The 20,829-nt window shown below is 37.9% G+C and overlaps 1 protein-coding gene across 1 annotated transcript in view; it reads left to right on the top strand.

Annotated features, from left to right (window-relative positions):
• DNAI3 (dynein axonemal intermediate chain 3) overlaps positions 1–20,829 on the top strand; it is a gene marked incomplete at both ends in the record, with an annotated part of 62,364 nt that overhangs the window by 28,035 nt on the left and 13,500 nt on the right. The window contains 4 exons of the mRNA XM_080802107.1: positions 5,196–5,340; positions 6,924–7,011; positions 15,015–15,145; positions 20,220–20,283. Coding sequence (XP_080658233.1) covers positions 5,196–5,340; positions 6,924–7,011; positions 15,015–15,145; positions 20,220–20,283 — 428 coding nt within the window. The remainder of the gene's footprint in view (positions 1–5,195; positions 5,341–6,923; positions 7,012–15,014; positions 15,146–20,219; positions 20,284–20,829) is intronic.

The raw sequence follows: 20,829 nt of genomic DNA, 5'->3' as shown, positions 1-20,829 counted from the left end.
AGACTACTGGCTTATTATAAAAGGATGTAACTCAGAAACAGCCAGATGGCAGAGATGCAGAGGGCAAGGTGTGGGGAAAGGGTGAGGAGCCTCCAAGAATCTCCACTTGTTCACCATCAGGAAGCTCTCTGAACCTTGTCCTTCTGGGGTTTTAGGGGACTTTATTTCACAGGTACAATTGATTAAATCTTTGGTCATTGGTGACTGAACCCAATCTCCAGCACCTCTCCCCCTGCTGGAGGTCAGGGGTTGGAACTGAAAATTCCAACTCTCTAATTGCAGGGTTGGCTCAATTGGCAACCCACCCCCATCTTTAGGTGCTTTCCAAAAGTTGCCTCATTAACATAACAAAAGGCATCTTTACTGCTCTCTACATCTAGGAAATTACAAAGGTTTTAGAAGCTCTCTTCTAGAATCCCAGAGGAAGAACAAATTTATATAACTTGTAATTCACAACATCACAGTCGTATTTTAAACACTACCTAAGTGTTTTCATACAATATATTCTTTTTTCTTAGATGCTTCTAAAATCATTGTCTTCTGTTCCTTAAATCTTTATTGTAACAATTAAACCTGGTATTAACAATAGGGCAGAATATTATAGACTGTTGCTGGTTGAAAAAATATTTTTATAGATGCAAATATGTTGTAAAAAGAATACATATGCGTGTACACACCCACCCATACACAACTATATCCTATACTATAGGTAATAAGTAATAAAGTTGCTGAATCAAAGAAAGAGCTAAGGCCTTAGAAACAGCCCCCGGGATCTGGGTAGCAGGAACGAATGGCCAGCCCCTTCCATCTGAATGAATCAATTCCAACCTGACTTCCGTTAAATCACAAAATCACCCTCTTTGGCCAAGGAGGGAATGGCAAGACACCTTGAGTGACAGTTCCAACCTGACTGCGTGGAATAGGGGACAGTACCCAAAAAAACAAAACTATTAGAGTCCTCTAGCTAAAAAATGAAAGAGCACGAGGGTAAGGGTGACAAGCAACAAAAGGGCCACCAATAGGTCCATATGGAATATTATACAACAATTAAAATTGTAATGATTCATGGAGCAATATTTATAGTATGAGGTTGATTATAAACAACAGAATGCAAAGCTCTACTCTTCTTCAATAGCCTTGGAAAACATTTAGAAACACTGAACAGACGTAAAATTTTGTATGTGTTTAATTTGAGACATAGGTCCTTGACTTTGGGTTATAATGATGGCCCTTGAATTTAGAAATATTCTAGAACATTCTGGAAATAATAATTCCTTCAAAAGTTGTTATAGTAAAAAAAAAAAAAAAAAAGCTTATGCATTTAGAAAAGCTAACTTTTAGTTATTTGGAAAACTTACCAGTTCTAATCTTTATACCTCAGCCATGCCAAGGTTCTTATAATACAGAATAAGTTAAAATAAGTATCCATTAATAAAGAATATGTGACTGAACAATGAATATTACTCAGCCATTAAAAAAAAAAAAGAATGAAATCTTGCCATTTACGTCAACATGGATGGATCTAGAAGGTATGATGCTAAGTGAAATAAGTCAGTCAGAGAAAGGTAAATGCCATACAATTTCATTCATATGTGGAATTTAAGAAACCAACCAACCAACCAAACAAACAAGAAAGAGACAAACAAAAAACTCAAGTATAGAGAACAAACTGGTGGTTACCAGAAGGGAGGTGGATGAGGGAGATGAATGAATTAGGTAAAGAGGATTAAGAGTACACTTATCATGATAAGCACTGAGAATGTATAGAATTGTGAATCACCATTTGAATACCTGAAACTAATATAACACTACATGCTAATTATACTGGAATTAACCAATCAATTTTTAAAACTCCCCAAAAGAAGATGTCACATTCCTTTTTATTAATTTATTAATAAAAGTATTAATTCTTATTAATAAAATTTATTAATTCATATTAATTTTTTAGTTAATAAATGATTAATTTATGCAGAAAGTTCAACTGAAGTTATGTGTATTTAGCAAAATTTTTTTTTCCAAAAAATTTTAGAAGATTTTATTTATTTGAGAGAGAGAGAGAACACAAGCAGGGGGAGCAGCAGAGGGAGAGGGAGAAGCAGACTATCCGCTGAGCAGGGATCCTGATGTGGGGCTCTATCCTACAACCTCAGGATCATGACCTGAGCCAAAGGCAGATGGCTCAACCAACTGAGCTACCCAGGGGCCCCTAGCAAAATCATTTCATGAATAATGCAAATTAATGCTATAAATGAGATTCAAGAAGATCTTTCTAATTTGGAAAAATAGTTTTAAATCAACTATAATTAGAGTTTAAAACAGCTCTTTTTGTGTCATTTGTGATGTTTTCCCCAAGGATTTATATTTTGACAACATAAAAATGATTAATACTTCCAACAATTCATTATTAAGATGAATATATGACTTATATTTATTAAGTCACATAAATGAAAAGTTTTGTTAGTCTTACTTGAGCTACTATCTGTTTATCTACATACTTTAACTTACAGATCTAAATTCTTTAATGACATCTTAAGTTTATTAATCAGGTTACTCATAACCTCAGTGATAGAAATAATGGCACTAATATGGCATATTCTTTGCCATCCTCATTGTATGTTTTCACATAATTAATACAAAGCCACTTATACTAAAGTACTATACAAGTATCATTATAAATGTGTTACCAAGTTTATTACACTTAAAATTAAACTCTATAGATGTGTGAAGCCTTATAAAGAATTTTCATATATATTATCTCATTTGACTTTTATAATCAACCTGTAAGGAAGGAGAAGTAAGAAGAGAAATTACCTTTATTGGATGCTTACTATGGGCAAAGCACATTAAATCCAACATTGTCTGTGTATGTATTATTTTCCCAGTGAATATACATGTATTTATGTTATGCATATCATATATTTATATTATATATTATATTTGCATTATATATTTATATATTTATAATATATGTTATATGTAGTTATATACCATGTCTCTTAAATATGACACCAAAAACACAAACAATAAAAGAAAAAAGTTCAAATTCATCAATATTTTTGTGCTTCAAAAGGCACTAACAAAAAATGAAAAAGACAGCCTAGGGTATGGAAGAAAATATTTGCAAATCATATATCTGATTTAAAATTTCTATCCAGGGGTGCCTGGGTGTAGTCATTAAGTGTCTGCTTTCGGCTCAGGTCAGGATCCCAGGGTCCTGGGATTGAGCCCCGCATCGGGATCCCTGCTCAGCAGGAAGCACGTGTCTCCCTTCCCCACTCCCCCTGCTTGTGTTCCCTCTCTCGCTGTGTCTCTTTCTGTCAATAAATAAATAAAATCTTAAGAAAAAAATTTCTATCCAGAATATATAAAACTTTTACAACTCAACAATTAAAAAGACAAATAACCCAATGTACAAAAGGAGCAGAGATTATCAATAGACATCCCCCCCCCCAAAATACACAAATGGCCAAAAAGCACATGGAAAGATGTTCAACATCAGCTATGAGGGAAATGCAAATCAAAACCACAATGAGAGGCGTCTGGGTGGCTCAGTGGGTTAAAGCCTCTGCCTTCAGCTCAGGTCATGATCTCAGGGTCTTGGGATCGAGCCCCGCATCGGGCTCTCTGCTCAGCAGGGAGCCTGCTTCCTCCTCTCTCTCTGCCTACATGTGATCTCTGTCTGTCAAATAAATAAATAAAATCTTAAAAACAAAAACAAAAACAAAAGAAAACCACAATAAGACCTAAAATAGCCAAATCAACGATCTTGACAAAGAGCAACGAAGTTGGAGGACTCCCACTTCCTGATCTCTAAACTTTTTACAAAGTTACAGCTAGAGACAGAGGTACTGACACTGAAATCATAGAGTTCAGAAATAAACCCATATGTCTATGGATGACTGATTTTCAACAAGGGTATGAAGACAATTTAATGAAGAAAGACTAGCCTTCTCAACAAATGGTGCTGGGAGATCTGGATATCTGCAAGCGAAAGAATGAAGTTGGATCTTTACCTCACCCTGTATACAGAAATTAACTGAAAATGGCATAAAGACCTAAATGTAAGATCTAAAACTATGCAAAAACATAAAACTATGCAACTTTTAGACAAAACATAAACAAATAAAAGCATAAATGTTCATGATCTTGGATTACATAGTGATTTCCTACATATTATATCCGAAGCACAAGCAAATGCAAATCTAAATCAATTTTGATGAGACACCACTTAGCCCACTAGGATGGCTATGATAAAAAAGACAAAAAGTAGCAAGCATTAGCGAGGATGTGGAGAAATTGGAGTCCTCACGCATTGCTAATGGGAATGTAAAAATGACATAGCTGCTTTGGAAAAGAATCTATCAGTTCCTCAAAAGATCAAACACAGAAATTACCATATAACCCAGCAATTACATTCCTCAACGTATACCCAAGAGAAATGAAACCAGGCATCCAAACAAAACTTATGCACAAGTGTTCATAACAGCATTTTCCTAATAGTCCATCAACTGACAAATGGATAGACAATGAAATATTATGTGGCAATACAAAGAAATGATATACTGACATATACTACCACATAGATGAGCTCTGAAAATATGCTAACTGAAAGAAGCCAGTAACCAAAAGTCACATATTGTCTGACTCCATTTATATGAATAGACAAATCTTTACAGACAGGAAGTAGATTAGTATTGTCTAGGGCTGGGGGGCAGTGAGGAGTGACTGCCAATCTGTACAAGGTTTCATTTTGGGGTGATAAAAATCTAAAATTAACTGTGGTGATGGTTGCACAGCTCTGTGACTATATAAAAAACCATTGAACTGTGTACTTTCAGTGGTGAATTTTGTGCTATTGAGTTATATCTTAATAAAGTTGTTAAAAAGACAATGCTTTAAAAAATGCTTAAAAAATGTGAAAAAAGATACTAAAAAAAAAGTTGGTGTTAATCTCCAAACTCAGATCTCATATATGATAATATCAATGTCAATACCAGCAAAGTCAGCAAATAACCCTGTAAACTGTTTAATTCTCTAAAATATAAAATGCAAAACAGTCCTATGTCATAAAAATCTTAGTTTCAGAGATACTAATATACAGTGATCACATTGCTAATGTGTGGAAGCAGCAAAGTATGGTAGCTCTAAGGCTACATCTTTTACTTGTACTAAATAAGATGTGAATTTTTTTAAAGCACAATATGTTTCTGGGATATCAGACCACAGAAATCTTTAACTCCACAACCAATAGAGAAAAAGAAAGAAGAACATATTGAAATTCCTTTGGATGTACCATCTACTTTTTTGCATCTCGATCTCTCCTGGAAACCTCTCACTAAGGTAAGCAACATGCAATCTAGTTCATTCTATTTGCTTGCGTATACTCTGTAATATATATGCATATACATACATGTATACTCACACTCTAGAAAGCTCAAGTTAACAAAGGACTTCATTCATTTAACCAATAAATCCTTTCATTGAGAATTATTGTGATGCTTGCCTAAGTCAAGCCAGAAATCACAATTTTGGTGACCTCAAGATTGATATTTGTTCATGTATAAGGATGCCCCAACTTACTGATGGTTTATATAATAGTTATTCATTTGCATAAACAGTTGCTTGTGAATCAGTAAGCTCTGGAAAGCTAATTTTAATCCCTAATATCGGCAAAATTCTATATGTTTTGCATGTAGTAGAAAAGAATATTTTATATATTTTTTAAGAGTATTTTAATATCTATGACCAAACAAAACTGAAAGTAATTGAAAGAGAAATTATTTGTACTTTTCTTGAAAGGCAGAGCTTTGAAGAAAAACAATTTTAATTGTAGAAAAATATGGCTGTGGATTGTGGAAAGTATGAATGGGCTTCAGGAATTTGATGCCTCTCTTTTTTTCAGAATGTCTAGTTTCAATTCCAAACTTAATATTTATTCCCTATCCTATAACTATCACTAGAATTACATTAATATGTAATATGTATTTGCTCCAAATGTAAGAGAGAACACAGAGGGGTAAGAATATTCCAGAAGGTGCTGGGATTAGAAATTAGAAATTAGAAAAAGAAGATTAGGAATTTTCTGGGTTAGGATTTATCAAGCTATAAATTATTTAAAAAGAAATGAACAAACAGAAACTTACCAGGGAATCATTGTCAGCATGTGGACAAATATCCTGATGGAGAAATGTGGGGCAAAAACTGTGAGGGAAAAATATGAAGTGTGGCAGCTTCTCATTCTGGTGCAGATCCAAGCCATTTCTGGAACTCAGGGGTACATGTGTCCCCAAGGGGACTCAACAGTGCCTGGCAGATGAAAAGACCCCACACAACTTTCTAGAGCTTCATTTAAGTGAAAGAAGCCAGGAGACCAAACCATTATTTTATATTAAAACCAAAATGGATGTATTATGAATTAGAATACACAATATTTTCAGAAATTCAACACATGAGATTGAAATTTGGAAATGAGCCCCTGGGCAAGCTCCCTTTAGTCGTAGGGTTATTTGTTTATTTATTTATTTATTTATTTATTTATTTATAAAAATCTTATTTATGTATTTGACAGAGAGAGAGCACATGAGTGCATAAGCAGGAGGAAGGGCAGAGGAAGAGGGAGAAGCAGGCTCCCTCTGGAACAGGGAGTTTGACTCAGGAGTCAATCCCAGGACCCTGGTATCATAATCCCAGTCAAAGGCAGACACCAACTGACTGAGCCACCCAGACAGCCTGAGTTGCAGGGTTTTAGAAATTGTGGTTTAGGCACTGTCTGTGGAGAAAAGCAACTAGGAATCTGAGGGAGAATGAAAAAGGGAAAAGGGGAGGGAGGTGGGACATAGCCATCTGGGGGTGGAAAGAAAAAGCGAGAATAAATCACCCACAGGATTCATGGAAATAATTTTTCTTCTGTGTTCGCCCAAAAGTTAAGGCTGTCTAAAGGTGAAACAAGTTTAGACCACTGCCCAACCAAGATCAGCCTGAGTGAAGACGATCTCCTTTACAACACACAAGGTAACTGCATTTGCTTATTGAAATGGCATGTAATAGTTTGAGAAGTAGTGATTCTTTATGTCCAGGGTGAGTTACTTGCTAAGATAGTCTGATGTGTAAAAAGATTACAGAAACCCAAACCCTCCAATATGGAACTTTATAATGGCTATAATAACTCTAGGGGTACCTGGGTGCCTCGGTTGGGTTAAGTGTCCATCTCTTGATTTAGGCTCAGGTTATGATCTCAGAGTTGTGACATGGAACCCTGCCTCAGGCTCTGCACTGGATGCTGGAGTCTGCTTAAGATTCTCTCTCTCCCCTTCCCCATCACTCCCTTCAAAAAACAAACACACACTCACACAAAACTATAGCCAACACATTAAAACTGCCTATACACACACACAAAGATTTGACGATAGAATTCAGTTTCGTTGAGTCTCATAAATATTTATCAAGTATATTTTTGAGAATTTATTACATTAAAAAATTTGACAAAGCTGTGTTTATAAGTACATATGTGCTCAAAGAATAATTCTATAGAACAGAACATATCTTGAGTCTAACAAAGTGAGTTATGAAGTATAAGAAATAAATAACCATTCCCAGTCAGACTATAATAGAAAAATTAATATTTGTACAGCACCATGATAAAATAGAGTAGAGAAATAACAATTGACTTTTAAATCTATATTAACTCAACCCTTACACCTTTGTTGAAGTAATTGAAGGGTACACATACAAATGTCGAAACTATTAAAATAAAGGTGTGCATGAATATCCCACCCTGAGAGCAATGCACAGTGAAACTGTAGAAGAATCACTAGAAACTGAAGTATTTTCCAAATATTTGCCTTGTCAAATGGATTTCCATTTATAAATTGTTGAATGTTCAGTTAAATGACAGAATATCTTGGAAAAAACATAATATGTATACAATGCCCTGCTTGGGCAAAACTCACTTTGAAGCTACAACCCAAGACCTCATGCTAAAAAAAAATAATAATAAAAAAAAATCACTAAATGTTTATAGACCTTTTCTAAGCAATTTTAAAACATTGCATGTTTTTTATGTATTTGGGCCTGTTTCATTCCAGAAAGAATGGAAGGTGAGTTCTGTCCTCCACTTCTTTGTATGCAATTATCAGCTACAAATTATTGAATTCCAGCCATGAGTTAGGTTCTGTGCTAGCTAATACAGCACCTGCTTTCATCCATTTACCAGGTATTTATAAAGTGCTGATCTTATGCTAGACCCTGGGGGTGCAATGGTGTGTAAAACAGATTCTAATGATCATGACAATCCTGCAAACTGGGAATTTTCATTACCATTTTACGATTAAGGAAACCAAGACTGTGAGGTTATTGTAACTTGTAAAGAGTAACTCATTAGGGGCTCCTGGGTGGTTCAGTTGGTTGAGCTGCGACCTTTGGCTCAGAGTCCTGGGACTGAGCCCGTGTGTTGGGCTCCCTGCTCACCCGGGAACCTGTGTCTCCCCTCCCCTCCTCCCTCCCCCACCCCTCCTGCTCTCTCTCTCTCTCTCTCAAATAAATCAAGTCTTAAAAAAAAAAGAGTAACTCATGAGATGCTCTACTCTTACTTTTCAAATTAATGAAAAAAGATGATCACAAGGATCTTACTGCTTTGATCTGGTTGATAGTAAGGATATCACTATATCTTTTAAAAGTGTTTTTTTTTTCCTTATTCACTTTCAACATGTTTATTGAGGTATAATTGACATTCAATAAAACGTAATGTTTTCAACACAAGGCTATTACATATACATATGCATATACATATACATGTACAGGTACATATACATATACATGTCTTTGTATGGACATGTGCTCTTATTTGCCTGGGTAAATACCTAGGAATGGGATGATTAAATCATATGGCAGGTGTATGTTTAACTTTTTAAGAAACTGCCAAAGTGTTTTACAAAGCAGTTAAACCATTTTACATTCCAACAAGCAGTGCAGGAGAGTTCCATAGCTGGTATGGCTAGTCTTTTTAACCAAACTATTCTAAAAACGGGTGTAATGATAACTCATTTACATTTACCTAATGACTAAAGATGTTGAGCATATTTGCATGTATTTTTTTTGCCACTCATATATATATCTTTTTTGGTGAAGTATCCATATCTTTTACCCATTTTTTAGTTGTGCTGTTTGTTTTCGTACTGTTGAGTTTTCAGAGCTCTTAACATATGGCATACTAGTCCTTTATCAGATATATGATTTGCAAATATTTTCTCCCAGTCCGTGACTTACACTCTATTAAAATATTAAATGTCGGGTGCCTGGGTAGCTCAGTGGGTTAAACATCTGCCTTCAGCTCAGGTCATGATCCCAGGGTCCTGGGGTCAAGCCCCTCATTGGGCTCCCTGCTCAGTGGGGAGCCTGCTTCTCCCTCTCCCTCTGCCTACTTGTGCTCCCTCTCCATCTCTCTGTCAACTAAGTAAATAAAATCTTTAAAAAATATATTAAGTGTCCTTCTCCTAACACTGTCTTTTGAGAAGCAGAAGTTTTTAATTTTGAGGAAGTCCAGTTCATTGGTTTGTTCTTTTGAGGGTCATGATTCTGGTTTTGAATATAATTGAAGGTTGGGGTTTTTTTTCCTAGGAGTTTTATAGTTTTATAACTATGATCTTCATTGAGATGATTTTTTTCTATGCACAAATTATGGATCAGAGTTGATTTGTGTGTGGTGTTCCAGCGCCAGTGATTGAAAACACATCCTTTTTCCACTGGATTGCTTTTGTACCTTTGTCAAAAATCACTTGTCCAAATATGTGAGAGTCCATTTCTGAACTCTGTTTTGTTCTGTTGATCTCTGTTTATCTTTACACCAATAGCACACTGTCTTGGTTACTGTAGATTTATAGTTAGTCTTGAAATTAGTGCTAGTCCTTCAACTTTTTTCTTTTTCAAAGTAGTTTTTGACCAACCCAGGTTTCTTGCTTTCCCATGGGAATTTTGTATCTTTTGTCTTGCATAAACCAGCTTTGATTTTGATTGGCAAATCAGTGTTACAAGATCAACATTATAAGAATTTGGTGTCTGCACAATAGAGTCTTTCAAGTCATTAGTACAGTATAGTTCCCCATCTACTTAGGTCATTAGTTTCTCGCTGATGTTTTATAGTTTTGAGTGTAGAGGTCTTTCACTTCTTTTGACAGTTTTGTCTCTAAGTCTTTCACATTTTTTCGGTGCTCTAGTAAATGGTACTTTCAAATTTTTAATTTCTGATTGTTTATTACCAGTGTAAAAAAAACACAATTGATTTTTGAGTATTGATTTTGTATCCTACAATCTTCCTAAAATCACATTAGTTATAGTAGCTTATTTGTAGATTTATTTGGGCTCTCTATGTAGATGACAATGTCATCTGTAAATAAGGACAGCTTTACTTCTCTTCTGATCTGTATGAGTTTTTTCTTAACTGATTACACTGGCTAGAAACCTCAGGAGGCAAAGTGTTTAGAGAGCATTCTTGTTTTATGCCAGATCTTAGGCAGAAAGCATTTAGTCTTCCCCCGTTAAGTATGATGTTAGCTGTAGGGTTTTTGTAGAGTCCTTTATCACGTTGAAAAATTTCCCTTCTATAATACCAATTAATGTTGGATTTTGTCAAAAGATTTTTCTGCATTTTGGGAGATGATCACATGCTTTTTTTCTTTTTAAACTTATTAATATGGAGAATTACTTTGATTAATATCTGAATGTTAAACTAGTCCTGGATTCCTGGGAGAAACTCCACTTGGTTGTGATTTAGGAATTGTTATCTCTGAATTTTTTAAAGAACAATTTTTACACTGTTACCTCTATGCTTATATCTGCATTTATTCAAGACATGTATTAACTCTTGCAAAGTGCTAGGCTCTAAGAACATAGCAGTGAAAAGATAATTCCCTGCTTCCATGGAGCTTACCGTCTGGTGTGATAGATACATATCTTATATTCACTTAAGGAAGGACCTATCTAAAATGAATCTTGAAGCATGACCCAAATGTCATCAAACAGGAATACTCCCCATCAAACGAATGTTCTCTTTCCAGACGAAGTCATTTTGTGGATATTTCTCAGAGAAAAGTATACTGGCTAAATCGGTTCATAAAGGGACTGGACAGATAATTTTTTAGACTCTCAGCTGAGGCTGTGGTTGGCTATGTCCCTTTATGTGTGTTCGAAGTCCACGCTGCAGGCAATCCCACAAGTCCTGGAGAAAATTAAATTTCACTTGGTAATCTCAGTGCATCTTGCTAACACATGCCTCTGATCACTAAAGGCAGTTACTGCGGTCATGACCTGCCTCCTGTAAATGGCTGCTCTCAGAACTTTATTTGAAATCTCATTATGGTATTTTGAATCCCCTTAGGACACATTGCCAGTTATGCACCTACTCTGACCAGACTTGAACCTGTTGACTAGAATACACTCGTATGTTTGTTGAGCACATTTTGTTTATTGACCCTACATTGGTTCTCCTTCAGCCTTCCACCAAGAATCCCCAATTCACGCTATCCCACCATCACGACCGCTGTCCGGCTCACCGTCCGGCGCTGTGTTGCCACCTAGTGGCTGCCGGCCACATGGCTCTCACCTGCCATGTTAGATCGGCAGCAGTCCGTGCCCTTCTGAGCGCTCACTTTCACATGTTCTTTTTGTTTATTCTGTTACAGAAGACTTTTCTCTAAATGTTTTTGGAATTCCTATTTTGGAATTGCTTTCAGATCCTCCGTCATATTCTTCTGAACACTGTGGCATAGTAGTTAAATGTGGATTCTGGAGTTTGGGTTTAAATTCCAAAGCCACCATTTATTATTTGACCAGGTCAAATTACTATACCTCTCTGTGCCTTCCTTTTTAAGATAAACCTTCCTTTTTTAATAAAGCTGTTTGAGAAGAGAGATGTGAAGATAAGGGAAGTAGTGAAGGTAGTACCTCGTGGAGTGTTGTAAAGATAAAATGAGTTAATACATAGACAGCTCTAAGAAGAGCTCTTTGTCATCCTTGAAGGAGAATTAGTGCTTAACTCCCTCAGGAGTTACTGCGAGGACTGAGTGAACCGGCACATGGCCAGGACACAGTTGAGTACATGGCATGTGGTCACATAGTAAGCATTTAGTGAATATTAGCTGCTGTTAGTATCCCAGGCCCTGGCGATGGAAATCCATGGATGGATGCTATGAGGATGATGTAGGATATTCCTGTCAAGTCTGAGTAAACACAGTTTACTCACAGATGATCCCATATTTCTCTGGCCTCATTCTCTTTAACCCACCGCAATAAACACTATCAACTAAGCCCCTTTTCTCAGAGCCCGTGCCTTGGCTTTTTTGGTTTTCCTGATACTTAGTTTCTCTCCTCAGTCTTCTTTCCCTGCTGCCTTCTCATCATGAATGTCCCTCAGACCCTTAACTTCAGCAGTGTGCTTTCCACATTGTTCACCTCTTTTGGTAACTCAGTCCCCTCTTACTCTGTTGAGAATCCTCCACTTCGCCTCTTGCTATCTCCTGGGTTTGAACCCAGTCTAGTCCCTCAATGTCAGTGTGTCCAGAACAGAACTCGAGTCATCCCTGTCTCTCTCCTCAGGTCCCTACATACAATCTCTCTCTTAGGATAACTAGGTCTTCCTTTACAGCACATCTCACATTTGCCTCTTTTTTTGCATCACCTGTACTGACCCCTGGATCAGGCTCTTGGTTCCTGTTGTTAGACCAGAGGGCTCCAAACTCTTCCATCTTGCACCCCTCAGGAAACAGAAATTTTTTTAACACATATTCCCAATGAGCATGTATTTATTTACAAATTATATGCATGTTCTACTATGATATAGTCTACTGATACTAATATATTAATGTATATCATTTAAAAAGAGAAAAACACATTGAAATGAGCGTGAAGAATTTGACATAAATAATATCATTTTGTAAGAACAATATTGGAATGCCTGGGTAGCTCAGATGGTTAAGGCTCTGCCTTCAGCTCAGGTCATGATCTGCAGGTCCTGGGAGTCTCCCTCTTCCCCCCTGCTTGTACTCTGTCTCTCTCGCTCTCTCTCTTAAATGAATAAATAAAATCTTAAAAAAAAAAAAAAAAAGAACAACATGATTAAATGTACCTAGTTGTTTTTTGAAATGTTGATTGACACTTTATAATACAGCCATTTAAATGTCTGGTTTCATGTTTGACTTATTTCAATACTTGTTTTTGATATCTTATTTATTGGGAAAGGATCTACAGGCCCAAAGCATGTAGATCTCTAATAAAGGAAGTGCCGGTTGATTGTACCAATAAAGTCATAATTGGTTGTTATTTTTTAAGAGTTTATCTATCTATCTGAGAGAGAGAGAGAGCGAGAGCTCAAGCAGGGCTAGTGGCAGGCAGAGAGAGAGGGAGAAGCAGGCTCCCTGCTGAGCAGGGAGCCCAATGAGGGGCTCAACCCCAAGACCCTGGGATCATGACATGAACCGAAAGCAGAAGCTTAACTGACTGAAACACCCAGGTGCAACTCATAATTGTTTTTTTACTTTTGTCCATAATTATGCTATATTTTTAAAAAATGGAATGTATATTTTTAGTAGACCTGAGGTTTTTTTTCTATTTTAGTTTTCATTTATATATTTGTTTGTTGGTTTTTACATTTGTTTGTTTTCCCATGGGTGATATAACCTAGATGATGAAATATTGAAACGTGGTGAGTAGGGTTCCCAGAAATTTAATATCACATTTTTTTTTTTTTTTTTTTTTTAAAGATTTTATTTATTTATTTGACAGACAGAGATCACAAGTAGGCAGAGAGGCAGGCAGAGAGAGGAAGGAAAGCAGACTTCCTGCTGAGCAGAAAGCCCGATGTGGGGCTCGATCCCAGGACCCCGGGATCCTGACCTGAGCTGAAGGCAGTGGCTTAACCCACTGAGCCACCCAGGTGCCCCAATATCACATTTTTTTAAAACTAATAAGTGACCTGGGAATATGCCCAAGATAATATCTTTTTAAGAGAACAGAAAAGTAGGATGCAAAGCTATAAGAGTCAATTAAAAGAAAATCTTTATATAGTCACAGAATACACACACACACACATATACACACCCAGAAATGTAATTATAGGGAAATATTTTAATAGTAGTTACCTCTGAGAAATATGATAAAGAATGATTTTTGTTATTTTCCTCATGCTTTTCACTATTTTCCAAAGCTTCAGTAAATAACATTGATTAATTTTAGCTCATAAAAAGACTTTTGTTTTAAAACAAGATGACATCAGATACTTTTAAAAACAAAAGAATTTCCAGATGGTGTTTGAATTGTAGTTCCCAGATGAACTATGCTCTGTCTGCATGGATAGTTACGGCTACAGTATATCGTACAATCACTGGTGTTCTTAAGGAATAAACCCGAGCTAATCAGAAAACGTCAAATTATATTCCATACATGTGCCATGCTTATGAAAAACAAGTAATACATTTTAGATGGATTTATTTTTTTAAAGTTAGATCATTTTTGACACAAGGCTAATCTTGAATTATTTGAAAAATTTGCATATGATGCCAATTGAATAAAAATGACACAAGTTTCTAATTTGAGAATCTTACTGAGACTATCAAGAGTAATGTAATCCAGAGGATATATTTCATGTCCAATTTTTACTGTCAATAATTCTGAAATGATATAAATAATGTAGAACTGGTTTTTAAACTGTGTTCCATGGACCTTTTTGGAGCCCCTGAAGGTAGGTAAAGGGGTCTCCCCCTTCCCACCAGGGAACGCTTTAATCATAGCAAGGCAGGTTTTGATCAATTTTACATATAAATGTTACTGCATATGCTTTGGCTTGAAAACCAGTGTTCTACTGCTAAATTAGAAGTCTAAAGATGTTTATACTTATGCCTACCACACTGGGGAGGGAATGGAGCAGATGTGTGTATGTAACAAGGGACAGAAAAAATAAACTAACCATATTTTAAAAGGTCTTTCATTGTAAATACGTGTTTCTTCTATTCATACCCCTCTGAAAGACAAAATATTAACCCAGAGCAAAGCAGTGAATTCAGGAGAGATGAACCCATACCACAATCTGGAAGCTGGGTTGGCCAATCATCTCAAGCCAATAGAGGACTTCTGTACAAAGTTCTTTGCAGGAACAGAGGTGAGTTAGAATTATTGCTGTTTTATATATACATTATATATACTGTCTTCATATATATGTGTGTATACATATGTGTATATATACATATAATATCTAGGTTGTATCACCCATGGGAAAACAAACAAACAAACATAAAAACCAACAAACATATATACACATATAGAGAGAGAGTCTTCATGATATATATGTTCTTAATTTCAGCTTTATTGAGACATATTTGACATATAAAATTGTAAGATATTTAAAGTGTACATCATGGTGATTTCATGCATGTGTGCATTGTGAAAGACTTCCCCCATCTAGTTAATTAACACATCCATCACCTCACATATTTATCTTTGTGCACGTGTGCGTGATAACATTTAAGTTATACTCTCTTAGCAAATTTCAGTTATATAGTGTTATACTGTAGTCACCATGTTTTCTATTCTGTCCTCAGAACTCACTAATCTTACAACTGAATGTCTGTGCCTTTTTACCAGCCTCTTCCTATCTCTCCCACCCCCACCCCCACCCCGGCAACCACTTTTCTATTCTCTTTCATTACAACCTCTACTGTATATTTGCTTTATGAAGATTTATAATATTTATACCCCTTCCCACATTTGAATATACTCATTTACATTGGATTTTTTCCTTGATGATCCCTAATGAATGTGAAAAAAATCTATAAAATTCAGTATGACCCTCTTTACTAATGATTTATTGATCAACCTGCATATATTTATTGAACACCCACACCATATAGAAGAAACCATGCTAAATATTAGAGATCTACTAAGAAAATATATTGCTTTGTTAGTTAGCAAAAGGTAGTAGCAAAACTCACTCAATTCAAAAGTTAAGTAACAACTGGTTATAATAATGATAATGGCTGCCATTTTGGGGCACCTAATGAAATAACCAAAGGGAGCTTACACTTATAGGACATTTTCTATATAGCAAAGTCTGTGCCAGATGTTTGTTCCAAATTATATCTCACTTAATCCTAATAGTCTGGGGCACCTGGGTGGCTCAGTTATTGGGCATCTGCTTTCAGCTCAGGTCATGATCCCAAGGTCCTGGGATCTAGTCCCGAATCGGGCTCCCTGCTCAGCTGGAAGCCTGCTTCTCCCTCTCCCACTCCCCCTGCTTGTGTTCCCTCTCTTGCTGTGTTTCTCTCTGTCAAATAAATGAATAAAATCTTTTAAAAATTCCTAATAATCTTGTAGGGATTAATCTTCACTTTACAGATGAGGCTCAGAACTTTATCTACAGACATACAGAGACAGAGATGCCCTTTCACTCATAACTCTTTTTCCCTAAAAATAAAGGGCTTTCCCCCCCAAGCCATGCAACCATACGAAGATGCCATAGCTTGGTCTCACTGGAATGCACTCTGCATTCACACTTTCATTATGAAGGGATTAGCTGATTACACCAGTTCTCAAGAGCATACTGGCCACCAGGCACAGCACCAGGCCCCAGATCAGACAAGAATCAACAGCACAGCCCCTGTCCCCAGGGCATTTACTGCCTAGTTAAGGAGCAGAGACATTAAGAGTATTAGCCAGCCAATGCCCATCCAGAAGCCACAGGGACAAGACAGGGAGGCTGGGGAATACAGACTGTTAGCAGGTTGGACGTTGGAGGTCAAGGAGGCATCTGAAAGATCAGAGCACAATTCCCAGCAGAAGTAACAGCCTGAACAATACTTTGGAATTATGGAAGCCTGGGATTTGCCTGGAGATAGTGGAATCATTTGTGCAAGAGGGAACGCTGTACCTTCAATGCCGGATTGGGATCCAACCAAAGGGCCTTTTCTGCCATGTTAGGGAATGTGAAATACATTTGGTAAGCAATGAGGCACTGACCAAACAGATACTTGTTTTATAACGGGCTTTTAATTTTTTACAACTAAGGCTTCTAATATATTTTTTTAATTCTGGAAAAATATAAATAACAAGTTATGTTCTTAACAAATTTGAAGTGTATAATCCAATGCTATTAGATACAGCCATGTGGTTGAGCAACATTCCCAGCCATCTTATCTCCAGAACGTTTTCATCATACCAAACTGAAGTTCTGTACCCATTAAAACAATAACTCACCATTCCCTCCTTCCCTCAGCCCATGGCAACCATCATTCTACCTTCTGTCTCTGTAAATTTGACTATTCTAGGTACCTCATGTAAGTAGAATCATATATTATTTGTTTCTGTCACACCAGAGTTTTTAAAGCCAGGATGTGACCGATTTAGAAAGATGAATGATCACAAGATCTTAAAAGAGAAATTAAAGTATGACACCTTGTGCTTAAACTCTTCAGTGACAACTCAGTCATACATGAATAAAATCCAGACTCCATATTGTGGCCTAAAAGATTCTGCATAATTTGGCTCTTTCTTATCTCTCCATCCCTATCTGCCCCAATCTCCCTCTCTCCTTCTAGCTACTCTGATTTTTGTCTTTCTTTTTCTACCCCAAACTCTTTCCTGCTGTTTGAGCCCTTACCCTCCTTAGAGTTAATTTCATCCATCATTCAACAGGTATTTACTGAGCATGTACTGTATGCCAGGTACTGTTTGGCCCAGGGAACATAGACAAAATCCCCCCACCATGGGCTGACATTCCAGTGGAATGCTCTTCTACCAACACCTGACATGGTTGATCCATCTCCTTTGGTTAGAGAGAATAAGGGAGACCTCTCTGGGTTCTAGACTGGCTAGTGCAGGGCTGAAGCGGGAGGGAGTGGAGCCAGGAAGGCGGACAGGCCAGGCAGGCAGTGGTTTCAAGTGGGCCAACCCAGAGATGAAGAGGGCATGAGCAGTGGGGCCAAGAATGTCAGCACAGGGGAGGAAGAAGAGAATTCTGAGGATGGGGTAACCGGATGGAGACGGTCGGGAAGGTTCCCAGCTAGGCGGCTGCTGATAGGATGGGCACTCAACAGTCTTTATGAACCTGGTTCAAGCTGCTTCTCTTTGACTTGGTTCTGTTTGGTGTTGCACGTATCTGTTGTGGGACCCAGGAGATATTAGTGACTCTCACGGGACTCTGGTGGAGTCTGGGTCACATGCAGATAGTTCCTAACACGGAGGCAAACACAGTGTGCTCACTAAGTGATAAGGGCGGGTGAGGTGCCACGGCCAAAGGCAAGGTGTGAGCACTGAATGCGGGCCGGTCTGTCTGCTCCCTCCGAGACTCTGGGCACATGAGTGGAGAGTGGAGGGAGGGCTTGACCTCCGACTCTGAATTTCCAACACCAAACACAGTCCTCATTTGCTCCGTGTGTTCATGAATAAAAGCACAGATGAGTGAATGAGTGGGCGCCGGCCAGATGTGTTCCCTTGGCCTCTCCCTTGCCTACACATCCTAAGCCATCCTCCCAGGCCTCCCAACTCCTCTTTTTATACACCCTCCTCTGTGTTTTCCTTTTATTACCCAGAGAGAAAAACACTGGAATTAGGAGTCAGCATCTGGGTGACTCTGAAGAACTCATTTAGCCTCTCCGAGTCTCTGTGTTCCCTCTATTAGATGGGTCGTGGGTCCAAAGGTTTTCTCTAAACCTCTCCTACCTCTGCTGTTCACGGGTTCTGAGTCTTTTCCCTCTGTGTGGCTGCTTCTGCCTTTTTTTTTTTTAATTTTTTATTTCTTTTCAACGTAACAGTATTCATTGTTTTTTCACCACACCCAGTGCTCCATGCAATCCGTGCCCTCCCTAATACCCACCACCTGGTTCCTCCGACCTCCCACCCCCCCCCCGCCCCTTCAAAACCCTCAGGTTGTTTTTCAGAGTCCATAGTCTCTCATGGTTCACCTCCCCTTCCAATTTCCCTCAACTCCCTTCTCCTCTCCATCTACCCTTGTCCTCCATGTTATTTGTTATGCTCCACAAATAAGTGAAACCATATGATACTTGACTCTCTCTGCTTGACTTATTTCACTCAGCATAATCTCTTCCAGTCCTGTCCATGTTGCTACAAAAGTTGGGTATTTGTCCTTTTTGATGGAGGCATAATACTCCATAGTGTATATGGACCACATCTTCCTTATCCATTCATCCGTTGAAGGGCATCTTGGTTCTTTCCACAGTTTGGCGACCGTGGCCATTGCTATAAACATTGGGATACAGATGGCCCTTCTTTTCACTACATCTGTATCTTTGGGGAAAATACCCAGTAGTGCAATTGCAGGGTCATAGGGAAGCTCTATTTTTAATTTCTTGAGGAATCTCCACACTGTTCTCCAAAGTGGCTGCACCAACTTGCATTCCCACCAACAGTGTAAGAGGGTTCCCCTTTCTCCACATCCTCTCCAACACACGTTTCCTGTCTTGCTAATTTTGGCCATTCTAACTGGTATAAGGTGGTATCTCAATGTGGTTTTAATTTGAATCTCCCTGATGGCTAGTGATGATGAACATTTTTTCATGTGTCTGGTAGCCATTTGTATGTCTTCATTGGAGAAGTGTCTGTTCATATCTTCTGCCCATTTTTTAATATGATTGTCTGTTCACAGCAGGTCCCGCTGCCTTCCCCTCTCCTTACAATGGCCATAAGAAGAGGGGGAATATATATTACTAGTTATGTTACTTAAATGGAACTTGGTTTCCTGTTCTCAACTTTAAAAGAAATGCTACCATATTATCAATTTACATTCCCCTTTTCTCTCTCACTCCACAAATATTTTTAAGTACTGACTTCGTATCATGCTGAGAACAAATCACTGAAGAAGTAGGATGGGTTCCTTTCCTGGAGCTTTTAGTCCATTGGGACAATTTCCTATTAACAAAAAATTTAGGAACCCAGCAGTTGGAACTTGTGTACATAGATTATCTCCATAAATGCCTGTATTTTCCACATTACTATGTGTACATAAAAATTCAACAAATTCATTTTCTTGTTCAATATAAAATCAAGTAATCATTTTGAGCCTTCCCTGCCTCCTCCCTCCCCACCACTCTATCAACTCATTTGACAGAGTTAACCTGTTGCTTTGTGCTTGTTTGGGTTATAGTCAGTCTTAGTACACACATATGAGGTCTTTAGTCCCTTAAGCTGTCATTGTACTCATCAGAAACCTGTAATATTTTTAGGAAGGTGGAGTGATATACACAGATTGGAAAATGGAAAGAGACCCTGAAACTGGCCGATTGATGAGTAAGTTTTGATGATTGCTCTGTTATGAGTAAGTTATTCCTTTTTTTTTTTTTTTTAAAGATTTTACCTACTTGAGAGAGAAAGAGGAGAATGAGAAGTGGGGCGGGAGCAGAGGAGAGACAGAAGCAGACTCCCCCACCGAGCAGGGAGGAGTCCTGAGGGAGCCTGACATGGGACTTGATCCCAGGACTCTGAGAGCATGAACTGAGCCACAGACACTTAAACAACTGAGCTACCCAGGTGTACCTTAGTTAATCCTTTTTACTAAGTGCTGAGTAACCCCGGCCTTGCTGATGGAGGGAAGGCACCAAAGTCCTGTCTCTGCACTTACTCAAAGTGAGGGCCTCAAACAATAGCACTTGGGAGTCCGTTAGAAATGCAGAACCTGGAGCGCCTGGGTGGTTCAGTGGGTTAAGCCTCTGCCTTCGGTTCAGGTCATGATCCCAGGGTCCTGGGGTCTCTGCTTAGCGGAGAGCCTGTTTCCCCCTCTCTCTCTGCCTGCCTCTCTGCCTACTTGTGATCTCTGTCTGTCAAATAAATAAATAA

The sequence above is a fragment of the Martes martes genome (genome assembly GCF_963455335.1).
Source record: "Martes martes genome assembly, chromosome: 4".
In the NCBI taxonomy this organism is placed as follows: domain Eukaryota; kingdom Metazoa; phylum Chordata; class Mammalia; order Carnivora; family Mustelidae; genus Martes; species Martes martes.
The sequence above is the reverse complement of the archived record's forward strand: the minus strand, read 5'-3'. Positions and strand labels throughout refer to the sequence as shown.